A 21,733-nucleotide genomic window follows, 5' to 3' on the forward strand; every position below is an offset into this window, starting at 1 on the left:
TGGTTGACTTGGTTTCCAAATCACCTATTACAAGCAGAATATGTAAACATACATTCTGAACATAAAATCTGGACTACAACATTTACAATTTAATTAAGCTAATAAAATGGCATACACTGTGTTAGAGCCAGTATCCCTAACACGTTATAAAATTCCATGATAAAGTTACAAAAATCTGAAAACAGACTCAACATTAATAAACATATGTACCAATCTATATTAAATATATTTATTCACACATAAATTTTAATTAACCCTGGTACTGAGGTTTTTATAATTATGTGGCTTCAATGATACATTCACATATTAGTTTTGGGGTTTTGGGGTGATGGTGAGGTTCAGAGCTGATAACCAAGAAAGAATTCTTGAAGATGTCTTTAGTGCAAAAAGGTGATTTTATTAAGGCACAGGGACAGGGCAGAAAGAGCTGCACTGGGACTGTGAAGAGTGACTGGTTATATACCTTCAGATGGGGCGTGGGTTAGGGACAGCATAAGGCTCTAAGGAATTTTGGAAGCAAGGTTTCCAGGACCTTGAGGAGCTAGTTGTTGTTAGGAAAACATCATGTATTACTATTTAGTAAAACTTCAGTCATGAGACCCTTCAGATGTACATCAGGGGCCATATGCTTGGAGTATAACTGCCAACATATACTGGGGGTTAAGTATAAAGGAGGTTTGCAAAGGAATTTTTATGTGTTTAAAGAGACACACAGGAATCCTGTGGCAGGGGTGGGGGTGGGGGTACAGAAGTACACAAGTATTAAATCCTGACTCTACTACTTAATAATTTTATGAGCCTGAGTGTTTCATCTATATAATGGGTATCTGATGAGATAATGAATTAAGAGACCCCATACATAGTGCTTCAAGTAACAATTATTAACACTTATTTTTAAGAAATTTACACAGTATTTTAATTTCATTGTAGGTTATTATTTTAATTTTGCAGTTCTTCCACCACATCTTATTTGCAAAGGCGTGTAATAAATAAAAGTGATACAGTAAAACCTAAGTTACCAGAATGCTTGGGAAATGAGTCATCTGGATAGGTAAGTTTTCCATAGGGTACGTTTATACGCATAGAAAAAAAAAAAATCAACGAATAGGACAAAACTATTTCCTAAACCTATTATGTACTTCCATGCATTCTTAATAAGAATATACTGGTAGTAATTAAGCTTTTTTAAATGAATTTTAGTGATTAATGAATCACTACTGTTATGAATATAAGTTATAATTGAATAACATTTCACAATCCTTTCAAGGCTTACCAACAGGAATAAGCCCACTTGACTTTACCTAAAATTTTTTATCATGAAGTTCATGGATAGAATATAGGAAGTATGTGAATTCAGTTGGGGAAAAAAAATTACTGCTTTATTTTTACTAATCTCGAACTGAAATGTAGTATTTCCTTCAATTTTGAATGTAAGCAGCAAATAGCTATACGTATGTCTGTATCACCAATAGGAATGAGATACTTTATATCACATTACAACTATTGCTATGAATTTTACTTTATACATTTAAAAACATTATTTTGAGAAGAGTCAATGGCTTTGCCAGACTGCCAAAATGGTCTGCGGCACAAAAAAAGTAAAGAACTCTGACCTCAAATTTGTCCCACTCCGCTGTGGTTTGTTAATTCAGAGCATTAACATGTTCCTTTATACTTTCATACTGAAGCTTGTTTAGATCAGGGTAATACAAATTGGCTTATCTGGGACTTTTCTTAAGGGACCTCCTGGATACTGTGAGTTCCCTTTGGGTCAATAGGAATGTTTCCTACCACTCTTGTATACTGGCTTCTGAAAGAACAAAACAGAGGGAGAAATAAGTCAAATAAAACTAGATTCAGAGGACACTGAAAGTAGAAATATACAACATCCTACTCTCCTACTTTCTAAAATAAGAGACAATATGAAACTCCACCTGATGAACACACTGAAGTTAACTGCATGGGTTCAAATTCTACTTCTGCCATTTATTAGCTGTGTGACCTTGGGATAGTAAATCTCCCTGTGCATCATTTTATTTGTAAAAGTAGGTTAATAAGCACAGTCCCTGACACAAGACAAATGTTGCATAAACATTACCTATATTTATGATTATTCTTGTACATTTGTTTCATATTACGGCCAGTTAATGTCTGGCTGGTTACATTAATAACTTCTATTTACACAGCAGTGTAGTCTACAGTACCCTTTCACATACATTATGACATATGAACCACGCAATAAACCTGTGAAAAAGGACAGCTATTATTATGTATAGTTCAGTGTTGAAGAAACTAAGATGGTAAGTAGCCACACAGTATCACACACATCAGAATAGAGCAAGAATGCAAACCTGGATTTCTCCCTCCACCCCAACTGCCTAATTCTGTGTTTCTACCATATCAGACTGGTTAAAACAGAGAACGGAGATTATTCTGGGAGAAGGGAAATAAGCCACATGATGAGCACTTTAGTACTCTGCTACTCATGTCCTCTACCCAGAATAATCTATATCACCTGGGAGCTTGTTAAAAATGTAGAATCTCGTGCCCCACCAGGGCCTACTAAATCAAAACCTACATTCTGAACAAAATCCTAAGGTGATTCACACAGACACTAGTCTGAAAAGCACTGTTTCACTAGTTGCTCTAGTGACACTCATTCTGGTCACTTAAACAGTATAAGCTAGCTCATTCATCACAGACCTACTTTTGTTTTTATTAGGTAATACTTTATTGTAACAAGAAAGAACTTGATTTTTTTCTTGAGTATATTCTAAAAATGAGTTTATATACATACACATATTTTTTACAGCATTTTGGATTCTTCTTTCGAAGAGAGAGTGCATGCGTGCACGAGCAGGGGATAAGGGCAGAGGGGGAGAGAAGAGAGAGACAGTCCCACGCAAGCACCATGCTCTTTCCAGGCGCGATCCGACGACTCTGGGATCAAGACCCAAATGGAAATCAAGAGACTGCGCCACCCAAGCGCCCCAAGTTTATATTTATATTAATTCTTTAAAATATCCATTTCATGGGGCGCCCAGGGTGGCTGAGTCAGTTAAACGTGGGACTTCAGCTCAGGTCATGATCTCATGGTTGGTGAGTTCCAGCCCCGCCTCCAGTTCTGTACCGACAGCTCAGAGCCTGGAGCCTGCTTCCAGTTCTCTCTCCCCCTCTGTCCTCCTCTCTCTCTCTCCCCTTCCCCCCTCATGCTCTCTCTCTCCCCTTCCCCCCTCATGCTCTCTCTCAAAAATGAATGAACGTTAAAAAAAATTTTTTAAATATCCACCTCACTTAGGAATGTTGGAAAACTTTAAAACACGTCAGCTCTTACCTTTACTCCTTTTAAAAATTAATGTACTACCCTTCACCTGAAGGATGCACTAGACAGTAAAACCACCCTCTCTATATTTTACAACACCTAAATTAAAACAGGCCGATCCTACCCTTATAGGTGCCTCCTCCCCCACCAGATATTTCAGTTAAGTAATGACTTTTTATGACCCAAAACTGATTTCTTGAGTTTTGCAACTCTGTGGCTCTAGAAATTGAAACACAGCAAGAAGAAGAAAAAGGTATTAAGCCTATTTTCCTACCTCAACCTTGGCGGATGGTGAAAGGCAAATAACTAGTCCGCACCTATCCCCCAAGTTAATCAATTCACTGTTGAGTTTGATTTCTAGGCCGCTGTCATTCTGGGAACGAGTGTATGAGTCCACTCTTCTCGGTACTGATCCTCTAGGCCAGAAATGCGCTATATTTTGGCACGTGAGAGCGCTGATCAGCGGTTCGCCTGGTTCTATTTAAAATGACTGTTTCATTTTGAGAGGTGCCTCCTCCCATTGGTTAACCGGCCCGGATGGGCAGGCGAGTAAAATATTGCTCACCTGCTTCCCCGAAAACTTCAAAAGCACGGGTCAACCAGGGCTAAAGTTATCTAGTAATTAGTTCGTGGTACCTCCCACAGCACATTCCTGATTGGGCGCGTGAGAGACGGACGTGTCGGCGCGCGCTCTAACCAGTCCGGGGAATTCCATTTCCTCTCCCTCCCACCAGCATAAGCACTCAGGGGCGGTGCTTCCCAGCGACGGCCCGCCCCAACCCGAGCCGGTGCTTATTGCTTCTCGCGAGAATTTGTGGATTTGGGGGCGGGCCCTCAGCAGGAAGCGCGCACAAAACTGCCCTTAAGTCATTGCAGAGGTATAGCTCCTGTTAGCCAGCCACGAGGTTCTCGCGAGATCCGCCGCCTCAATACCAAGTGAGGAAATTGGGGGATGCTGCTGGGAGGGGCGTGGGGCTCAATCGCGCAGCTGCCGCTTCCATTACCTTCCTCCCATGGTCTCCTTCCGGTTCTCGATGCTTCTCTGAGTCTGAGGGTTTCCGCCGTTCGTCCACCCTTCCCCCCAGCCCATGACCCGCCTCCGGCCCCCGCCCTCCCAGTCCAACCTCCGATCTGTTTAGTAAGAAGGTGCTGTTCCGAAAAGGAAAAGGGGGTAGCATAGATAAACTCAACCCTGGACGTAGGAAGTAAACCGTTCCCCTTCACCCTTAGATTCGTCCTGTGCTCGCGACGGCGGCGTTGGCGGACTGATACGCGGTGGTGAAGAGGCAGGAGGAGGGGGGAGGGGCGGAGCGTGGCAGCTGGCAGTAGTTCCGTCAGAGCGGACATCTTGTGGCTGTGTCGTGCGCGTGAGCCCCGTAGGGCCGGGGAGGCACCAGCTGCCGCGCGGGGAGGAGGCCGAGGCCGCAGCTTGAGGGAGGCCCCGGCCCCTCTGTACGCGTGGGTGTGGACGGCTAGGGGATGGGAAGGGAGGCCGGCCCACTGGCCGGCCGGGTAAGAGGGGAAATACAGGCCTTGGTTGGCTTGAGTGACCAGCCTGTTGGGTGGGGTAGGGTGGGAAGGCTGGAGAAGCCGGGGCCTGTCTTGCTTAAGGGGTGGGGGAATGGGCGCGTCCTCGCGCCTAAGCCAGAGCCTCAGGGGCAGCACGGGCGCGTGGTGGCGGTGGCTGGGCGGGCGCGTGCGGGAGCGCGCTGGAAGGCGGAGTGTAAGGTGGCGTCAGGGGCCGACACAGAATAGCCCTAGCTGCGGGGACGGCAACACATATCAAGCCTTCCCTCTTTTATTTCCTTCCCCTCCCTGGCCGCATCTTTGAGCAGAAACCGAAAGAAGTCCGGAGTCTCCTGTTTCCCCCTCCCCCCTAGCCTTTCTTTGCCCTGGTGACGCCGGCATAGCGCCGACTAGGCCCCGGCTCCTCCTCTGCTGGGCTCCGGACCCTGCCCCGCACCCACCCCTTTCTCCTACGCCTCTTCCTCTCCCACCCGGGTCTCTTCCTATCGAGAGGCCGGGAAGTCAAACTTGTAGCCGCCCCTCCGCTCTTCCCGTCACCTTCGCCTCCTCTTCGGGCCGAAGCACGGCATAGAGGCTGTTGGTGGCTTTGCCACGCCACCCCACCCACCCCGGATCGCGACCGTTTTAAGGGACCTGGATTCATCAGGGTCTCTTCGGGGCCTGTGCGAGTGTTGATCTGCTCCGTTTTTGCAAAAGGCGCCTGTGTCTGGCAGAGCCGGTGTGAGACGAAGAGACCCATCTTTCCCTGCCGCCCGGATAATCAAGAGTTTTGGCCGGACCTTTGAGCACACACCGGGAGAGTGAGGAGCCAGACGAAAAGCACAGACGATGGCGCTGAAACGGATTAATAAGGTAACCCTTGGGGCTAAAGGGAATGGGGTCGTAGGAGGAAAGGAAGGTTCAGTACCAGAGGAAAGCGTGGGGGTGGGGAGGAAGTATAATTATGAAAACGTCCCTCTTTGGGTCACTTCTCTTGGGGGAAGGGAAACGCAGATCTACTTTAAAGAAGTGAATGTTCAAGCTAAAGAACAACACTTGTGGCGAGTGAGGTGTTATCTTGTGTATGTTTCAGTGGAATCGGTGCAAATTAGGGGTGGGGGAGAGTGATTTCAGGCGCCTCGGTTCTGCTTCTAAAAGAAGAGTTAGTCTTGTTTGAGGTCAGAATTGCCGAAAGACGCTCCAGCAGATGTCATGGCGCTTCCTATTCTCGGTGCTTAAAAACTTCAATTGTAAGACCAAGGATCTTAGGCTTTCTACGGGAAGAATCATTGGAAACTCAGTGGAGAAGAACGTGTAAATCTGGCGGGCCCCGAACTTCATTGGGGGTCGGTGTAGAAGTCTCTTAGTGGCTGAAAAGTAGTGAATGAGCTTAGTCAAACTTAATCGACTGGGGGCAGGTTGGTTACACAAGAGTAAGTGGGGTTGAGAGGAGATGGGCTGACACAATGTTACCGCTTCCTATGTTTTGTAGTTGAGGCTTCTCACCCGAAGCTATTTATCTGAGGGACACCGGCAACTGATGTAAAAGGCTTCTGGAAGCTCTCTTCTTTTTGGCTGAGGGGGGGAGGGGGGCGGACGAGGGGTGCGATGGCAGTAAGGGAAGGCTAGGTGTACCTAGTTTTGCCTCGGCTCTGTTAATAACACTTTCGGGGAACAATGTTTCGCCACCTAAAATGTGGTTTGATACTAAACTATCCTTGGAAATTGGGGTGAAAAAAGGATTTTTCGAGGCTTGGGGGGTGAGCGGAACCTCCACCTCCGGAGGTTTAGTCTCATTTTCTTGCTCTAACTTCTATCCCGCATTTTAAGATGGCGGCTGCTTTAACTGGTTCAGGCTCTTTCCGGCATCTCCTTTCCTAATAATATAAAATGATATTCTTTGTTAAATGTTAACTTTTACATCAGATTGTACATAGCTCTTAAGACGTCCTGCTCAAGACTTTATCTATATTCAAACTCTCAGACTGTATTTCCCTTTTTTGTAACTTGTGTATGTGTGGTGTGTTTGGTTCTTGCACAATCGAGGAGGGTGGAGTATTTACAGCTAACTTGAAAAAAATGTCATGGAATAAATTCAGCCTTACTAAAACTAGGAGACAGAGGAGGTTGTGGGTTAGAAACTGGTTTTGATGGGTTACTTTTTTTAAAGGGGTTCTGCATGGAAGGAATGACAAGGACTTGGCTTTACACAGTAGATCTGATGCTGCCTAATTTTGATTTATTCAATACGTATGACTTTGGAGTTTATTTGACAACACTGATATTATGAAAGATGAAGGTTCAGATCTTCATGGAATGTATCGAGGCTGAAATTTTGAATTTTGATTTAGTCCATCATTGCATTGTCATTGTGTGTTTATGTGAAATATAAACTTAAATCTCTGTGATTTTGAGAGGATGGAAGAGGAGAGGAAAAATTTTGTAAGAGTTAAGATTTAAAGCAAAAAGGATTAAGCATCTCTTTGACCACTTCGAAGGCCAGCAATACATTGGAAAAGCATAGTTAATACAAAGAATATAACATTAAATACAAATCAAAACCTTTTATCTGTGAGAATTAGTTCAGGCTACTAAGATGTGGAATAGTTTCAAACCCATAGCTTTTTATGCATGTGGAACTTCAAAGGAAGGTCTCATTGATTTTTTTTCTTTTACAGGTGATACCCAGCTGCTGTGACACCACTTTAATTATTTAAAAGCCCTAGAGAGGCAATATGATGGTTAAGAATTTGAACTTTGGAGCAGAAATGCTCCAGTTAGAATTCTAGGACTGGGCAAGTTATTTGTATGCCTCTATAAAATGAGTATTTGTTACGTATGAACAATAGTTGAGTGCCTAGTATGTTCTAGATGCTAGGACTGCAGTAGTGAGCAAGACAGATTTAGGGTCCTAGATTTTATTTGTTTATTCATTTATTTTAGGATTAAAGAGGTTAGTGTGTGGCTTGGAACAGGCATATGGCATTCAGATTATTACTGCTATTTTAATATCACTTTAATTTTCAAAATCTTCTTAAAGAACTTCCGTAGTTTAGTACTCTTCATTAACATCAGATTGTCTTCTGTTGTAAATATTTTGAAGATATGCGTAATATATTAACTAGACATAATACTTTCCAAATTGGAAAAAACAATATTTATGTAGGACTGTTGATTCAATGTACAGAAAGTTTTTGAAAGGCATGTGGCTTGGTATTTAGCTGTTACTGTCAGAATCACATGGTGAAACGTAAAAAAAAAAAAAAAAATCCCAGATCCAAAGAGTATTAGTGAGTGATAGTTATGGGGGACGGTTTTATTAATTTCTGTTCTAGAAATACAGGGTCAAGTAGGCATCGCTATTAGTATGGTATTTCTTGTGTTACGCACTTTTTTTTTTTTTTTAATTGTTTGGAGTCCCCAAATTCCAAATACTAAGATACTTACATTCTTTGTTGATGCTTTATTGAAATGCTTATTGTTGGATTATTTTTGGCCAGTACTCATTTGATAAAGCTTTTGGATTTGTTTTTTCTAAAGCTTACGTTAAAATATATTGTGTTTCTTAGACCAGGCAGCTTTTTCAAACAATCTTACTTGTTTTTTGCTGTATTATTTATTTAATAAGCTGTAGTATGGTTTTACAAGGCTATTTATTAAACAACAAAAATGAAAAATGGGAACTCCCAAGTTGATTAGTGGTGTTTGAGGACCATAGGCAATTATACTACTCCCATTAAACCAGGTAACTACAGTGCTTGTATTTTGGGGAAGTTTAAAAAGAACTTCACATAAAATATAATGTGAGCCAAGCCTAGAAGAGTAACTCATGTTTTGAGGGTTTGCAATGTGTCAGAATTGTTTGAAACCCTTGTATTAACTCACTTAATATTACAACTCAAGGAAGTAGGTACAGTTAAATTATTATCCCCATTTGGAGATTAGAAACCTGAAGCACAGAAAGGTTAAAAAACAAAACAAAAACCTACCCTTCGTCTCTGATAGCAGAATTGGGATTGGAACCTGGACAGTTTGGCTCCATTCTGTGTCTTAACTGTTATGTCATCCTTTATGCTTTTAGCATTCAAAAAGGTTTTCTTTTGCATCATTCTGCTGCTAGTAATAGCGAGGACTTAGCATTTACTGTGTACCAAACTATTTCCAAGCCCTTTATGGAAATCAGCTTATTTAATTCTCACAACAATTCTGTGAGATGCTCTTTATCATTCCGTTTTATACATGAGGAAACCAACACAGAGGTTACTTGCTACACAGCTAGTGACTGAGGTTCAGATCAGTCTACCTCAAGAGCTTAAGCTCTTGAACTCCATGGTGTACTATTGTTCTGAACCATTTGTTTGTATTTTATCAGGTGAATGTCATTTTAGTTTTACTACCTGCAATAAGCTGCTGCTCTCCTCTCCCACTTCACTTTTAAATAATGGGAATTTCACTTTATTCTTAGATTATAGTTAATTTGTGAATTAAGATATTCACTAACATAAGTTTTGAAAGCGGGAGTGAATGTTCTTTTTGGTTGATCTCTTAAAGGACTGGGAGTTGCCATGTTCCAGCTAATTGCTAGGGGTATCTTAAAATATCTTGTCTCCAAAGAGCCTATAGGCTGGATACACAGTTTTGCAGGTGTTTCTTTAGGATCCTCAAGGCTTTTCTTTTTTTTTTAATTTTTTTTTTTTTCAACGTTTATTTATTTTTGGGACAGAGAGAGACAGAGCATGAACGGGGGAGGGGCAGAGAGAGAGGGAGACACAGAATCGGAAACAGGCTCCAGGCTCTGAGCCATCAGCCCAGAGCCCGACGCGGGGCTCGAACTCACGGACCGCGAGATCGTGACCTGGCTGAAGTCGGACGCTTAACCGACTGCGCCACCCAGGCGCCCCTTTCTCAAGGCTTTTCTGTAGCCAACTAAATTTGTGGGACAGTTGTGTGACTCATGGATACTGATCATGGTGACCTTGGTGTTTGTTTTATGAAGAGGCACTTACCTTGACACTGTTTTCATCATCCTGCTCTTTTGCAGTGTTAATTCTAGTTTTTGTTATTCCTACGAATATAAACTTAAATACTCTCATTAGCACTGGGGGAGAAGCTACTTACAATATATCTCTCACTAGATTATATGTGAATTTAACTCATGGATTCCGTGCACCTTGTTAATCCAAGATACAGTAAATTCTTGCAATTTTTCCAAATACTTTTACTGTAATGATCCCTTTCTAGTAAAGAAAACAGTAGGTTCTTAATGCTGACATAAAGATGTTTTCAGATTAAGATTTCAAATCTTAGGTTGGCTTTTGCATTCCATAATATACGTTCTTGTTCGTGGGTTTTGACATGAGTTGCATTTATATATCGGGAAATTGAGCAGAGTTCTTAATATAGTGTATAGGATCTTACCAGATATATGGAATCATTTCATTTTCTCTGGGAACAGGCGTGATTTTGAAATGTCCCTTAGGTGATTCTGAAGCCTCTCTCTGGTGAAGATCCACAAACATCGGGGTAATCATTTAACCAATACTTAACTGAGGGAAGTTTTACTCCATTTGGCACAGTAGTTTAGTCCCAGGAGATAGAAAATGAGGAAGCCTTGTCATTACCCATGAGAGTCTCTGCTTTGAGTGGAAGAAACAAGCATATAAACACATGAATAGGGGTTTGTCACCTTGTACAACTTAACTTCCAAGAATCTAAGTCAAGTATGTGAAACACTTATTTAAAAGAAATTAAGGGGAGTGTCTGATCTTTATAAGTTGAGTTCTGAGTCTTAATTTTGGCTCAGGTCATGGTCTCAAGGTTTGTGGGATGGAGCCCCACATTGGGCTCCACACTCAGAGCGTGGAGCCTGCTTGGGATTCTGTCTCTCCCTCACTCTTTCTCTGTCACAATAAATTTTTTAAAAGGGGGGTGAAATCTTTGGTTTTATATCAGATTTACCCATTACTGTTTTTTACCTTTTTTGAGAGAGATGCAGGGGTGGGGCAGAGAGAGGGAGACACAGGATCTGAAACAGGGCTCTGAGTTGACAGCAGAGAACCCAGTGTGGGGTTTGAACTCTAGAAACGCAAGATCATGACCTGAGCCAAAGTCAAGATCATGACATGAGCCAAAGTCGGGTGCTTAACTGACTTAGCCATCCAGGTGCCCCAGATTTACTTATTATTAAAGATAGTTTATTTAGGGGAGCCTGGGTGGCTCAGTCGGTTGAGCGTTCGACTTCAGCTCAGGTCATGATCTCGCGGTCCTGAGTTCGAGCCCCGTGTTGGGCTCTGGGCTGACGGCTCAGAGCCTGGAGCCTGCTTCCAATTCTGTGTCTCCCTCTCTCTCTGCCCTTCCCCCGTTCATGCTCTGTCTCTCTCTGTCTCAAAAATAAATAAATGTTAAAAAAAAAATTACAAGAAAAAGATTATTTAAATAATTTGCTTATGCTCTATTTTGCCGTTTTATGGTGGGTTTTATAACTATACCTAATTCTGTCAAACCAGTAGTATTTTGAAATCAGCAAGATTAAGTGATTTTCGTTACTTTACTGGAAAATTTTATGTTGTTGATTGGGTTTTACTACTAACGGCATGATCTTATTTGAAATTGAACAGTGTAATTAAGAATGAATGCATTTAGTGAATATCTTATTAGCTAAGTTATCTGGCTAGATAAGATTCTCAAAACTATCCTCTGCCTTATTATGTGTGAAAGGGAAAAATTCGATGAAGTGTTTTATACTTTCCCTAAACATCTGATTTTTATCTGCAACAATACTTTCAGTATAATCTTGTATCATTGATATTGACAACTTTTCATAGCTAGATTTGTCTTATTTGGCCTTGTAGGTTTCAGTTGTGAATCACTACTTGGTTACTTGTTCGTTTTTAGGATGGAGTACTTGTTCACATTCATCCTAGTCTTGTTATCATTTCAAAGCTAATGTATAATTGGATGTTTTCAACCACAGGACTGCTGTTAATTTTTGTTTTTTCTTATCTATGAAATGCCTTGTGTGTTTTCATGTATCAAAGCTGAGAACCTAAATTTGGCTTTCTGTTTCGCCCATTTAGATAATGCCTACAAAAGAACAGCTTTGAATAATTTTAAGTGATTTAAATGGTGATCTAAAGAAAGAAAATTGTAGTATTATTCATTCAAGACATTCTTTATATCTTGAGTAATGAGCAAGCACACTGTCTCACCTGTAATTACAGCTAAACAGGAAGTTACTATATTGTCAGTGATGTAATGAGACATGGTTTGTAGCACCTACCTCTTAATTCTTAAAGTAAAAGAAACTTTTAGGATTTCGCATAAATTGTAAATTCCAAACTAAAATGATTTTAAAGTGACTGTTTCTTTTCATTCTTTAAGTCTGCAGTTCTATGAAAGTGTTCAGATCCTAAAATATTTTTGCCAGGTTTCCTTCTTTTGAAATAACTTCTGGTAAGCATACATTTCTGAGATGTTTGCTGTTTTCTTCTTTACTATTTGTGTCTACACACAGTATATAGAAATTTCACGATGTTAAAGTTAGTAAGAAAATTTTTGTTTACTTCATAGTAAACCTGATCTTTATAAGAACAATTAGAGCAGTTCTCATCGAGCAATAATTACATAGCATTTTGTCCTATCACTCGTCTGAATATGTACCTTTATATTTTGTTAGGTTGTAAAGGCTTGGTGAGGGTGAGTTCTCTCAAAATTTCTTTAAAGGCACTCTTCTTTCCACTTCATGGCCTCATCTCATCCAGACCCCAAAGCAGTATTTTATGTTGCTGCTCAGTATAGGTTTTAAGAGGCAAGAGATGTCTTTATAGTGCTGATTCACGTAGTTCTACAAATCTGGTCTCTAAGTCAAAAGTTTTGAAAGAAGTGGACTCTTGAGTAAAATACAAGAAATTGCCTGTCAGTAATGGCCTGAACCTTTTAAGTTTTCCCAAAAGTTATGATAGGAATTGTATCTATACTGCTATCGTTATGACCTTTGGGTGATAATGTGCATGATGGATAGTGGAGTATGGGATAACAAATGATTGTGAACATGGTGATGATAATTACTGTACTCAGGGATGGAACCCATGAACTTGGCATTACCACAGTAATTTCATAAATGCTGACTTTGGTTATGTTGATCTAATGTGTAAGTAGTGGTTGTCATTAGAAAGTTCAGCAGGATGCTTAAACGATTATTACTAGAGGCATTAAATCTTACTGGACACTCATTGATATGGCTGCTCTGTAGTTTCATTATTCATAAATAGTTCTTGTATTTCCAATTTATGAATTCTTTAATGGCAGAGACCATTTCTTGTACTTCCCATCATCTCTTTAGGCCTTTGCATTTAATGCCTTGGCTTTTTCTTCATAATCTGGTTAGTCATTTCACCTCTAAAATGAGTAAGATGTAGATACAGTAGAGAAGCAAAAAGCAAATATTTAGCAGTATGTTTAGACTTTAGGTCTTTTCATGTTTTACTTCTAATAGTCAACTTTCGAAGAGATCCTGTGTGCTATAATGATCAAAGCAAAGATCTAAAGATAAGCTGGGCTTTCTTGTAGGAGCCCCACAAAAGGAATGGTCATACTTCTTAATGTTTAATCATGTACCTCCAATTGAGAACTCACTGCCTTAAGCTGTACCTTTTGGCTGCCTTTTGGAGAGATTTGCTTGGCTCCTTATCCTATGGGTCTGTTTAGGCTCTTTTTTTTTTTTTTTTTTTTTTTTTTTTTTTAACATTTATTTATTTATTTTTGAGAGAGTGTAAGGAAGGAAGGGATAGAGAGAGGGGGCCAGAGGATTCAAAGCGGGCTTTGTGCTGACAGCAGCAAGCCCAACGTGGGGCTCAAGCTCACAAACCGCGAGATCATGACCTGAGCCAAAGCAGACACTCAATCGATTGAGCTACCCAGGTGCCCTGTTTAGGCTTTTAAATGGAATAGAGAAGCATATTTCTAAGTGAGAAAAGGCGTGGATTTTCATACTAGCTAAGTATGCAGGAAGGTTTCAGGAGAAGCAGTTCAGAGGAAGATGATCAAAAAAAAAATTTCCTCCAGAAGAACATACCATGACAAAAAAATATTTAAATTTGGTGAGGAGGTTTGTTTGTTTGTTTTATGTCCTTGTATGCCCTTGATCCATTTTAGTGTCCCTTCAGTGTGAGTGGAGCCTTTAAGCAACTCCTAGTATGTGCCAGTCTCCCCTGACAACTTCTTTTCTATTTTAGTGGTCTTAATAGTTGGCTATGGGGGGCCTGGGTGGCTCACTTGGTTAAGCATCTAACTCTTGATTTGGGGTTAGGTCATGATCTCATGGTTCGTGAGTTTGAGCCCCATGTTGGGCTCTGTGCTGGCAGTGCAGAGCCTGCTTGGAATTCTCTGTCTCCCTCCCTCTCTGCTCCTACCCCATTCACTCTTTCTCAAAATAAATAAACATTAAAAAAAAAATTTAGTAAAAAATAGTTGGGCAAGAGCCCACTTTAGTAATGCTATTCTTGGGGAAAGGGATGGTCATCATATGAAGACTTCCCAGGTGCTATATGTGAGCTGTTCTCTGGTCCTTTCCACGTTCCTCTCTACTAGGGAGCAAAGAGCCAACAGTTTCAGTACTTAGTATGATTTTACCAAAGACAAAATTACTTTTGGAAATTCATTGAGTAAGTGCTTCATTGAAAATTGATCTCAGTCCAGTAAATAGAGTTTCCTCTTGCAATGGAATGGATAATTGTTTTCTCAGTTGGCTTTAATTTAAAGGCCATGTAACTTAAAAAATAGGTAACGCTAGATTCACACTGAGTGTAGTAATAAGATGCAAACTAACTGAATGATTATGGAGAAACTGATCCTATGAAGACCTCAGTTTTCCATATCCTGTTCAATCTAGGGCATTTATTCCTTAAGTACAGTGGAGAGTTGGTTTAGTGCAATTGAAATTTTTTTCTTCAGTATGCCAAATGCCGTATCAAATTTTTTTAAATGCATCTTTGATGTAAGGACACCCTTTTTAAAAAGCAGCCATTTTGAAATCTGTTTCTAGATCTCTAATTTTCAAGTGTCTAGTAGATACACTACTTTTGTTTTCCTACACATCCTAAAGCTTAGTATATCCTACACTTGCATGCAGTCTTTCCTCTGATGTAAAATAGAAATCAGGCCTATTTTCGTAAGATTTTTGTAAGGGTAAAATGCTTGGTATTTAAGATCTTTTGTTTCTCTTTTTTTTAATCCTCCATGATTTAGTTCATGTTCTACTCTCACCTGAATTACTGCTAATGCTTCCTAATGTAGTTACTGCTTCTCTGTCCTTGTATTAGGGATTCCTACAATACGGAGATGAGTCTGTGATACCCACAGATTAAATTTTTGTATGGGTATATGGGGGATAGAAACTCTAATAGTTAATTTTAGAAGTGCTTGTCACAAATAGTGTTAAAAGCCAGTGTTCTGGGGGTGCCTGGGTCTGGGTGGCCCAGTTGGTTGAGGGTCCCACTCTTGATTTTGGCTCAAGTCATTATCCCAGGGTCGTGGGATTGAGCCCCATGTTGGGCTACGCGCTGAGTGTGGTGCCTGCTTAAGATTTTCTCACTCACTCTCTCCCTCCCTCCCTCTCTTTCTCTCTCTCTCTCTCTAAAAGAAAAAAATTTTTAAAAGCCAATGTTCTGAATGATATCTATAGAAATCCACATGGATACAAGTCTATATATATAGTTAAAGTTTGAAGCCCTGCCAAACAATGCTATATATTCTTAAGAGATACATATCTAGTAGTGTATAAAAATGGGGAGAAGTAGTGGAAACCAAATTTCAAATAACCTTCTGAGGGGCAAGTGGAATTGGGGAGTATGTGAGGGAGCTTCAGGTATATCTGTAGCATTTTTTAAAAATTATTTATTTTGAGAGAGAGAGAATCGAATCCCAAGCTCTTGCCTATCAGCACAGAGTCCGATGTGGGGCTCAAACTCCTGAACCTTGAGATCATGACCTGAGCCAAGATACAAGAGTTGGGCATTTAATTGACTGAGCCACCCAGGTGCTCCTATAGCTTTTTTTTTTTTTTTTTTTTTTAAAGTTCATTTTGTGGGGTCAGGGGAGAGACAATCCCAAGCAGGTTCTGTGATGTTCAGTGTGCAGCCCAGTGCGGAGCTCAATCCCACAAACCATGAGAACCTGAGCTAGTTAAGAGTCAGATGCTTAACCAACTGATTCATACAGGCACCTCTCTGTAGCATTTTATTTTTAATATGAAGGAAATATAGTAAAAATGTTCAGCTTTACTTGTCAGCCTGGGTACACAGATTCAGGGGTACTTTTAGGATATGACCTAGTAATTTTAAAAATTGAAAGTTTTTTCTAGTGTACTATTGTCCGTACATTTTTTTTTAAAAACACCCCAAATTTGATTTGCCTTCTTCCTGCTTAAAAATTTCTGTGGTTCCCATTGCCTTTGGGATGGTCTTTGATATATTCAAAGCTACTGAAAGATCAAGCCATGGTTAACCTTGCTGGTCACATGTGCTACCTTCTTACCTTTACTCTTTTTTGTTTCTGGTTGGTATACCAGAATTACAAGCAAATTTTTGTAGACTATTCTTTCATACCCTTGACTTTGAATAAGGTTCTCTGCTTGGAATGCTTATCCCTCCATCAGGACTCAGCTCAGTTGTCACTGTTTTTAAACCCAGGGAAGGTTAGTGGTTACCTTTTCAGGATTCACAAAGCATTTAAATGTCTTTATTTTAAGCACCAAAAGTTGTTGAAATGTAGTTTTTTGTTTCTGCGTTGTGCCTACTTTATATTAACTCAGTCTATTAGGGAAGGGATTCAGGTTTTATCTCGGTATATTCAGACCTAACATGCTTGACACCAAATATGCACTTTTCCTATATGTGAATAAATGATGGTGAAACTTTAGCTAATAGCAAATACTACTTTTCATTTTAGAAATGGATTTAAATTAACTTCTAGTTTCTGTGATTAGATTAAAAGTTGCTAGACAGAATACATGATTTCTCCCTGCTCCCTCTAGCTTGATTTTGAGACTGTTTGATTTAGATTTCTTACATGTTTTTCAAAAAACAAGACTTGAGCATTACATTGTGCTTTAGTGGGATAAGCTCTATATAAATGGCCGTGGTTCCCAGGAACTTTCTGCTTAGAATGGGTCTCTCCTCACTCTTGGCGTTTTTTCTCCCTTGGATTTGTTAGAAGGAAACTGGAGCAGTTAACAATCAAAGGAAATAACTATAGGAACCAGAGCAAGCTACAACCTCAGGGACTGAAATTGCATATCTTTATGCCAAGTCAGCTCTTATTATCTCTTTTGCCCAGTGTGGTCTCTTTTTCTCTGGATTCACCATGTAATTTCAAGGCACATGCCTGCCAATAGCTCTAGGTCACATCCTTACAGTTAGAGAAAGAGGAAGTCTTCCCAGCTTCAATATGAAAAACCAGGCAGAGATGGATGGACCTGATTAGGTCAGGTCCTGGCTTGGCTTAGGTTACTTTCCAGCCCTTTGAGCTAATCACTGAGGCTAAAGAAACAAAATTCTATGATTAGCCCTGAGTAATGGGTGGTTATCAGCCACCATTAGCCAAACACTACAATCACATGTTTTGGAGTAAGGGAAAAGCATTTCCATGAAAGCAGGGTAAGATAGAGGTCTTACACATTAAGAGCATCTGAGGTGACTTCTTACTGTGCTTTCTCATAATTTTTCTTGCTGAGATTTTCTTACGTATTCTCATTTGCTTATGCTATGGGCATAATAATGTCATGAGAATTACTTGTTATCTTAGAGATGAACGCTGGCACATGATTTGAAAGACCTGTTTTGATCCCTAAAATAACTCAGGTTGGTTTTTTTTTCAATGTTGTATTTAAAGTAGATTTTAGTATGTAAGATAATTGGCCTAATTTTAGATCTTTGATTATTACTTCAGAGACATCTTGGTCATGGAGAACTTAGAAAATAAGACACTCAGAAATTATCTGAGTAATAAGAGCCTGAAATTTTGGGAGGGAAGAGCTGAAATTAGACCTTCACTCTAAAGTTAGAATAATAATGCCAGTATTATAAAGGCTTAATTTATAAATATTATGCATAAAAACTTGTTTCCTCTGTAAGAAATATGTTCTTTAACATTAAATAGGGTGTTGGTATATTCTAGGTCAACTTTATAGGTTCCGGAAATTTATAATGAAGTTGTTTCAAGGTCACTTAGAGCAGCCATCGTTTAGATTGGTTTTATTTTATTTTATTTTTTTTCAACGTTTATTTATTTTTGGGACAGAGAGAGAGAGAGCATGAACGGGGGAGGGGCAGAGAGAGAGGGAGACACAGAATCGGAAACAGGCTCCAGGCTCTGAGCCATCAGCCCAGAGCCTGACGCGGGGCTCGAACTCCCGGACCGCGAGATCGTGACCTGGCTGAAGTCGGACGCTTAACCGACTGCGCCACCCAGGCGCCCCAAGATTGGTTTTATTTTAAAATAACTGCTTTTTTTTCTGGCATATAAACAAATCTGTATTCAAAACATGTTTATTAAGGACATAATTTGGGCTAGATCGATGTAAGAAACGAGATAGATCTTTTATGGAAAAGGAGGGGGGGATGGTTTAGAACAGGTAAGTTTTTAACCTTAAAATAGACCCCTTTTTTTGAACCCTTGTGTTCCTTAAGGAAAGAGAATTAAACTGTATAAATTAGCTTTTGGTTTTTTGTATTTTTTGGTGGGCCAGCTAAACAGTAGAACTTGTTACATAAGCTTTGGAACATGGGAGAATACTCTGGTCGTGTCAGTTTGACTAGACTACTTGATTTTTACCAACAATGAAGTTTTCAATGCTTTGAGATGGTGTTAAAGTAGATTCCCATCATAACAAAAGTGGCTGGTTATGGGATGTAAATAATTGCCATATGAAACCTAATCTGGCCTATGAAAAAGTCATTTGCTTAATAATGGGTAGTCAATTAATTCAAGTACGTTTCTATTTTTACTCAAAAATTGGTAGTTTTGGGCGCCAGGGTAGCTCAGTCGGTTAAGTGTCAGACTCTTGATCTCAGCTCAGGTCTTGATCTCAGGGTTGTGAGTTCAAGCCCGTGTTGGGCTCCCCGCTGGACATCAAGCCTGAAAAAACAAAACAAAAAATAACTTCAAATACTTGATTCAGAATCATTTGATAATTTGTAACAGTGTTTGTTTTTGTTTTTAAGTTAAAACCATACATAGTTTTGTTCTGTTTTCTTAAGTTATTTACTTAGAGGGGGGAATATCCCAAGCAGGCTCTGTGCTTACAGCACAGAGCTGACATGGGCCTCAAACCCCCACAAGCCATGAGATCATGATCTGAGTTGAAATCAAGAATAGAAGGCTTAACCAAGTGGGCCACCCAGGTGCCCCCATACATAGTTTCTTTTAACCAGTTGTTTAAATCTCTGTTCAGAGTTTCTGTAATTCCTACTGATCAGGATCCATGGTGGTTGGGATGAATTTTCTCCCATTCTTAAATATATTGAACATAAGAAGGTATATTTATTTAGGCAAGCATAAAGGTCTGATCTGATCTTCCGTTATCCTAAGTTGTGTATCCTGGGATTTCTGGCTGTTTTGATAACCTTAAAAACAAATGTGTGAGTTTGAGAAGCAAGTTGGCAGTGTATCAGAGCAATCTCCAACTCCCAGTTTTATTGAGGTATAATTGATTTGTGACATTTTTAGTTTTAGAGCTACAACGTCATGGTTTATGAATTTTGTGAAACAATTACCACAAGGACAATTCTTCTGCATTGTGGGGTTTTGTTTTGTTTTTAAATGGAGTGAATCTAGATTGATCACTGTGCAATAGTTGGTTATTTTCTGAAATGTATTTGGACCATGTGAGAGAGGCAGATATTTGCTCTGGATCGAGCCCCACACATACTCTCTTTCTCTAAAATAAAATTAAAAATTAAAAAAGAAACAACTTTATTTTCTGACTAAATTATCCATATTTGTTACATATAAGTCCTGGAAAGGCTAAGTACATATTTATAAATATAAGGTCTGATGGAATTTTGGAAACTGCATGTTTTCCTAAGAGCAAATTTCAGTTTCTTCCAGGGTAATAAACACAGTTGAGTTGCAGCAATAAGACCAAATCAAAAAGGATACCTACCTACCTAGCCCCATTAGAGATTTTTCAAGTGGAAATGAGGTCTGTGGATAGTGTGGTTCAGATACAACAGAGGATTTAGGATAGTAGAAATAAGGGCTTCTGAGATATCCTGAAAGTTAAGCAAACAACATGAATGTTGAGAACTGTCTCAGTTCTTAAGCTGTGAAAGTATCTGATACAACTTTTCTGGTTTGGACGGCTTTTGTTGATGTAACAAGAATTTTTGTATCTGTGCCTATTATGTTCCACGATCTGGACTATGGTTAACTTAATGTTTTCTTTTACTAGAATGTATTAATGTGAACTATGATTGTGTGTCCCTTAAAGAATGGGGTGAAGATCAACTATTGACTCTGTTTGTTGTTATGGTTATATGACCCATCATTTTCTGTTTTGGTGTAGGAACTTAGTGATTTGGCCCGTGACCCTCCAGCACAATGTTCTGCAGGTCCAGTTGGGGATGACAGTAAGTAACTCTGAAGTTGATTTGAATGGCTAATTTCAAAAAAGCTTGTACATTTTTAGATAACAGTTTTGTTTTGTTTTTCCCTAGTGTTTCATTGGCAAGCCACAATTATGGGACCTGTAAGTATTAAGAATTAAAAATTGTTGCTTTTAATTAAAAATTCAACATTGACCTAGTTATATTTAACTTAGTCTCATATTTATTTTATTAACCTTGTAATGCCGTTTTGGAACTGCCATAGTTGTACAGCTTTTGAAAGCCCTAAAAATTTAATGAATTAGTCACTTGTTTACATATATTATATGTGTACACATGTCCCGAATATGTGTATTCGGGTTCTAGAGTCTAGCATCTCTATGACCTATCAAATATTTTTTCACTTTATCCTAGTTTTCTTTTGTAGTAATGTAAAGCATTGTTGCAGAGCTTCCTGTTATTTATAGACCATTTAATTTATTAGCTCTACCATGGACCTAATTCCTCTTGCTGCCAAAAATCTAAGTTTTTATTGTATTTGATGTTTGTATAGAACTTTAGATTTTTACAAAATTTGAATATTTTTAGGTAGAAAGTGATATTTTGAATACAGCAAAATTCCTTTCTATCCTGGGTAGATAAGAAACTGTATATGCTGGATAATTGAATATTCAGAATTATGGATACCATCTAAGAATTTCACAGAATTAGAGCGCAGTAAAACAACCTGGGGTAAGACTGTATCTTGCACAATACTTAATATTTTTTTTGACTTGGAAGGCACTTTAGGATTTCTATTCTATGTATGTCTTAATCTGCTTTCTTCCCCCCCTTTTGGTGGTTTAATCTCAACATAAATGTCAATAATGTACTTGGTGAGATAACGGTCAATAAATAGGTATTATTCTAAAAGGAGAAATGCTCTTGGAAAAGTTAGCCAGTTGATGGGTTAGATCAATAAGTTTTTATTCCGTAGTTCTGATTTTGATAACTTTAATCTTTTTTTTTTTCCATCTCCCTCTGGTCCCCCACTGTATGCCAGCCATTAAGGATAGCTACAATACTTCTCATTCTTTAGGGAACTTAAAATCTGGGAGAGACCGGCAATTAAAACAAGTGTATAAGATAGGAAATTTTATGGGAAATCATAGCAGGGATGATTGAGTTAGAGTAATTGTGAAATGTTACGACCTAAAGGTAGGGAGACTGTGACTTAAGTTAAACTTGGTGGTGTTGGTAGAGGGGGGGATATTTATCTTAATAATCTGAAACATATCTGTATTATCCTAATAGGGAAAAAAAA

The 21,733-nt window shown here is 39.4% G+C and overlaps 1 protein-coding gene and 2 long non-coding RNA genes across 5 annotated transcripts in view; 2 read left to right on the plus strand and 1 right to left on the minus strand.

Annotated features, from left to right (window-relative positions):
- The window catches only part of LOC125163780 (uncharacterized), a 45,798-nt gene extending 42,711 nt beyond the window's left edge, over positions 1 to 3,087 (plus strand). The window contains exons 4-5 of the long non-coding RNA XR_007151555.1: positions 952 to 1,051; positions 2,813 to 3,087. This is a non-coding gene — a long non-coding RNA (uncharacterized LOC125163780). The remainder of the gene's footprint in view (positions 1 to 951; positions 1,052 to 2,812) is intronic.
- LOC125163781 (uncharacterized) lies at positions 688 to 4,117 on the minus strand. The gene is made up of 2 exons (XR_007151558.1): positions 3,597 to 4,117; positions 688 to 1,810 (listed from the first exon to the last, which is right to left on the minus strand). It is a non-coding gene; the product is annotated as an uncharacterized LOC125163781 (long non-coding RNA).
- A 29-nt stretch (positions 4,118 to 4,146) lies between these two features.
- The window catches only part of UBE2D3 (ubiquitin conjugating enzyme E2 D3), a 29,703-nt gene continuing 12,116 nt past the window's right edge, over positions 4,147 to 21,733 (plus strand). The window contains exons 1-4 of one of the 3 annotated variants that reach the window (XM_047855954.1): positions 4,147 to 4,258; positions 5,546 to 5,701; positions 20,391 to 20,454; positions 20,542 to 20,573. In XM_047855954.1, coding sequence (XP_047711910.1) covers positions 5,678 to 5,701; positions 20,391 to 20,454; positions 20,542 to 20,573 — 120 coding nt within the window. In that variant the 5' untranslated portion in view covers positions 4,147 to 4,258; positions 5,546 to 5,677. Of the gene's footprint in view, positions 4,259 to 4,342; positions 4,469 to 4,616; positions 4,775 to 5,545; positions 5,702 to 20,390; positions 20,455 to 20,541; positions 20,574 to 21,733 lie in introns of those variants that run through there. The other 2 variants (XM_047855955.1, XM_047855953.1) reach the window with 2 other exon arrangements.

Source organism: Prionailurus viverrinus, chromosome B1, assembly GCF_022837055.1.
Source record: "Prionailurus viverrinus isolate Anna chromosome B1, UM_Priviv_1.0, whole genome shotgun sequence".
Lineage (NCBI taxonomy): Eukaryota > Metazoa > Chordata > Mammalia > Carnivora > Felidae > Prionailurus > Prionailurus viverrinus.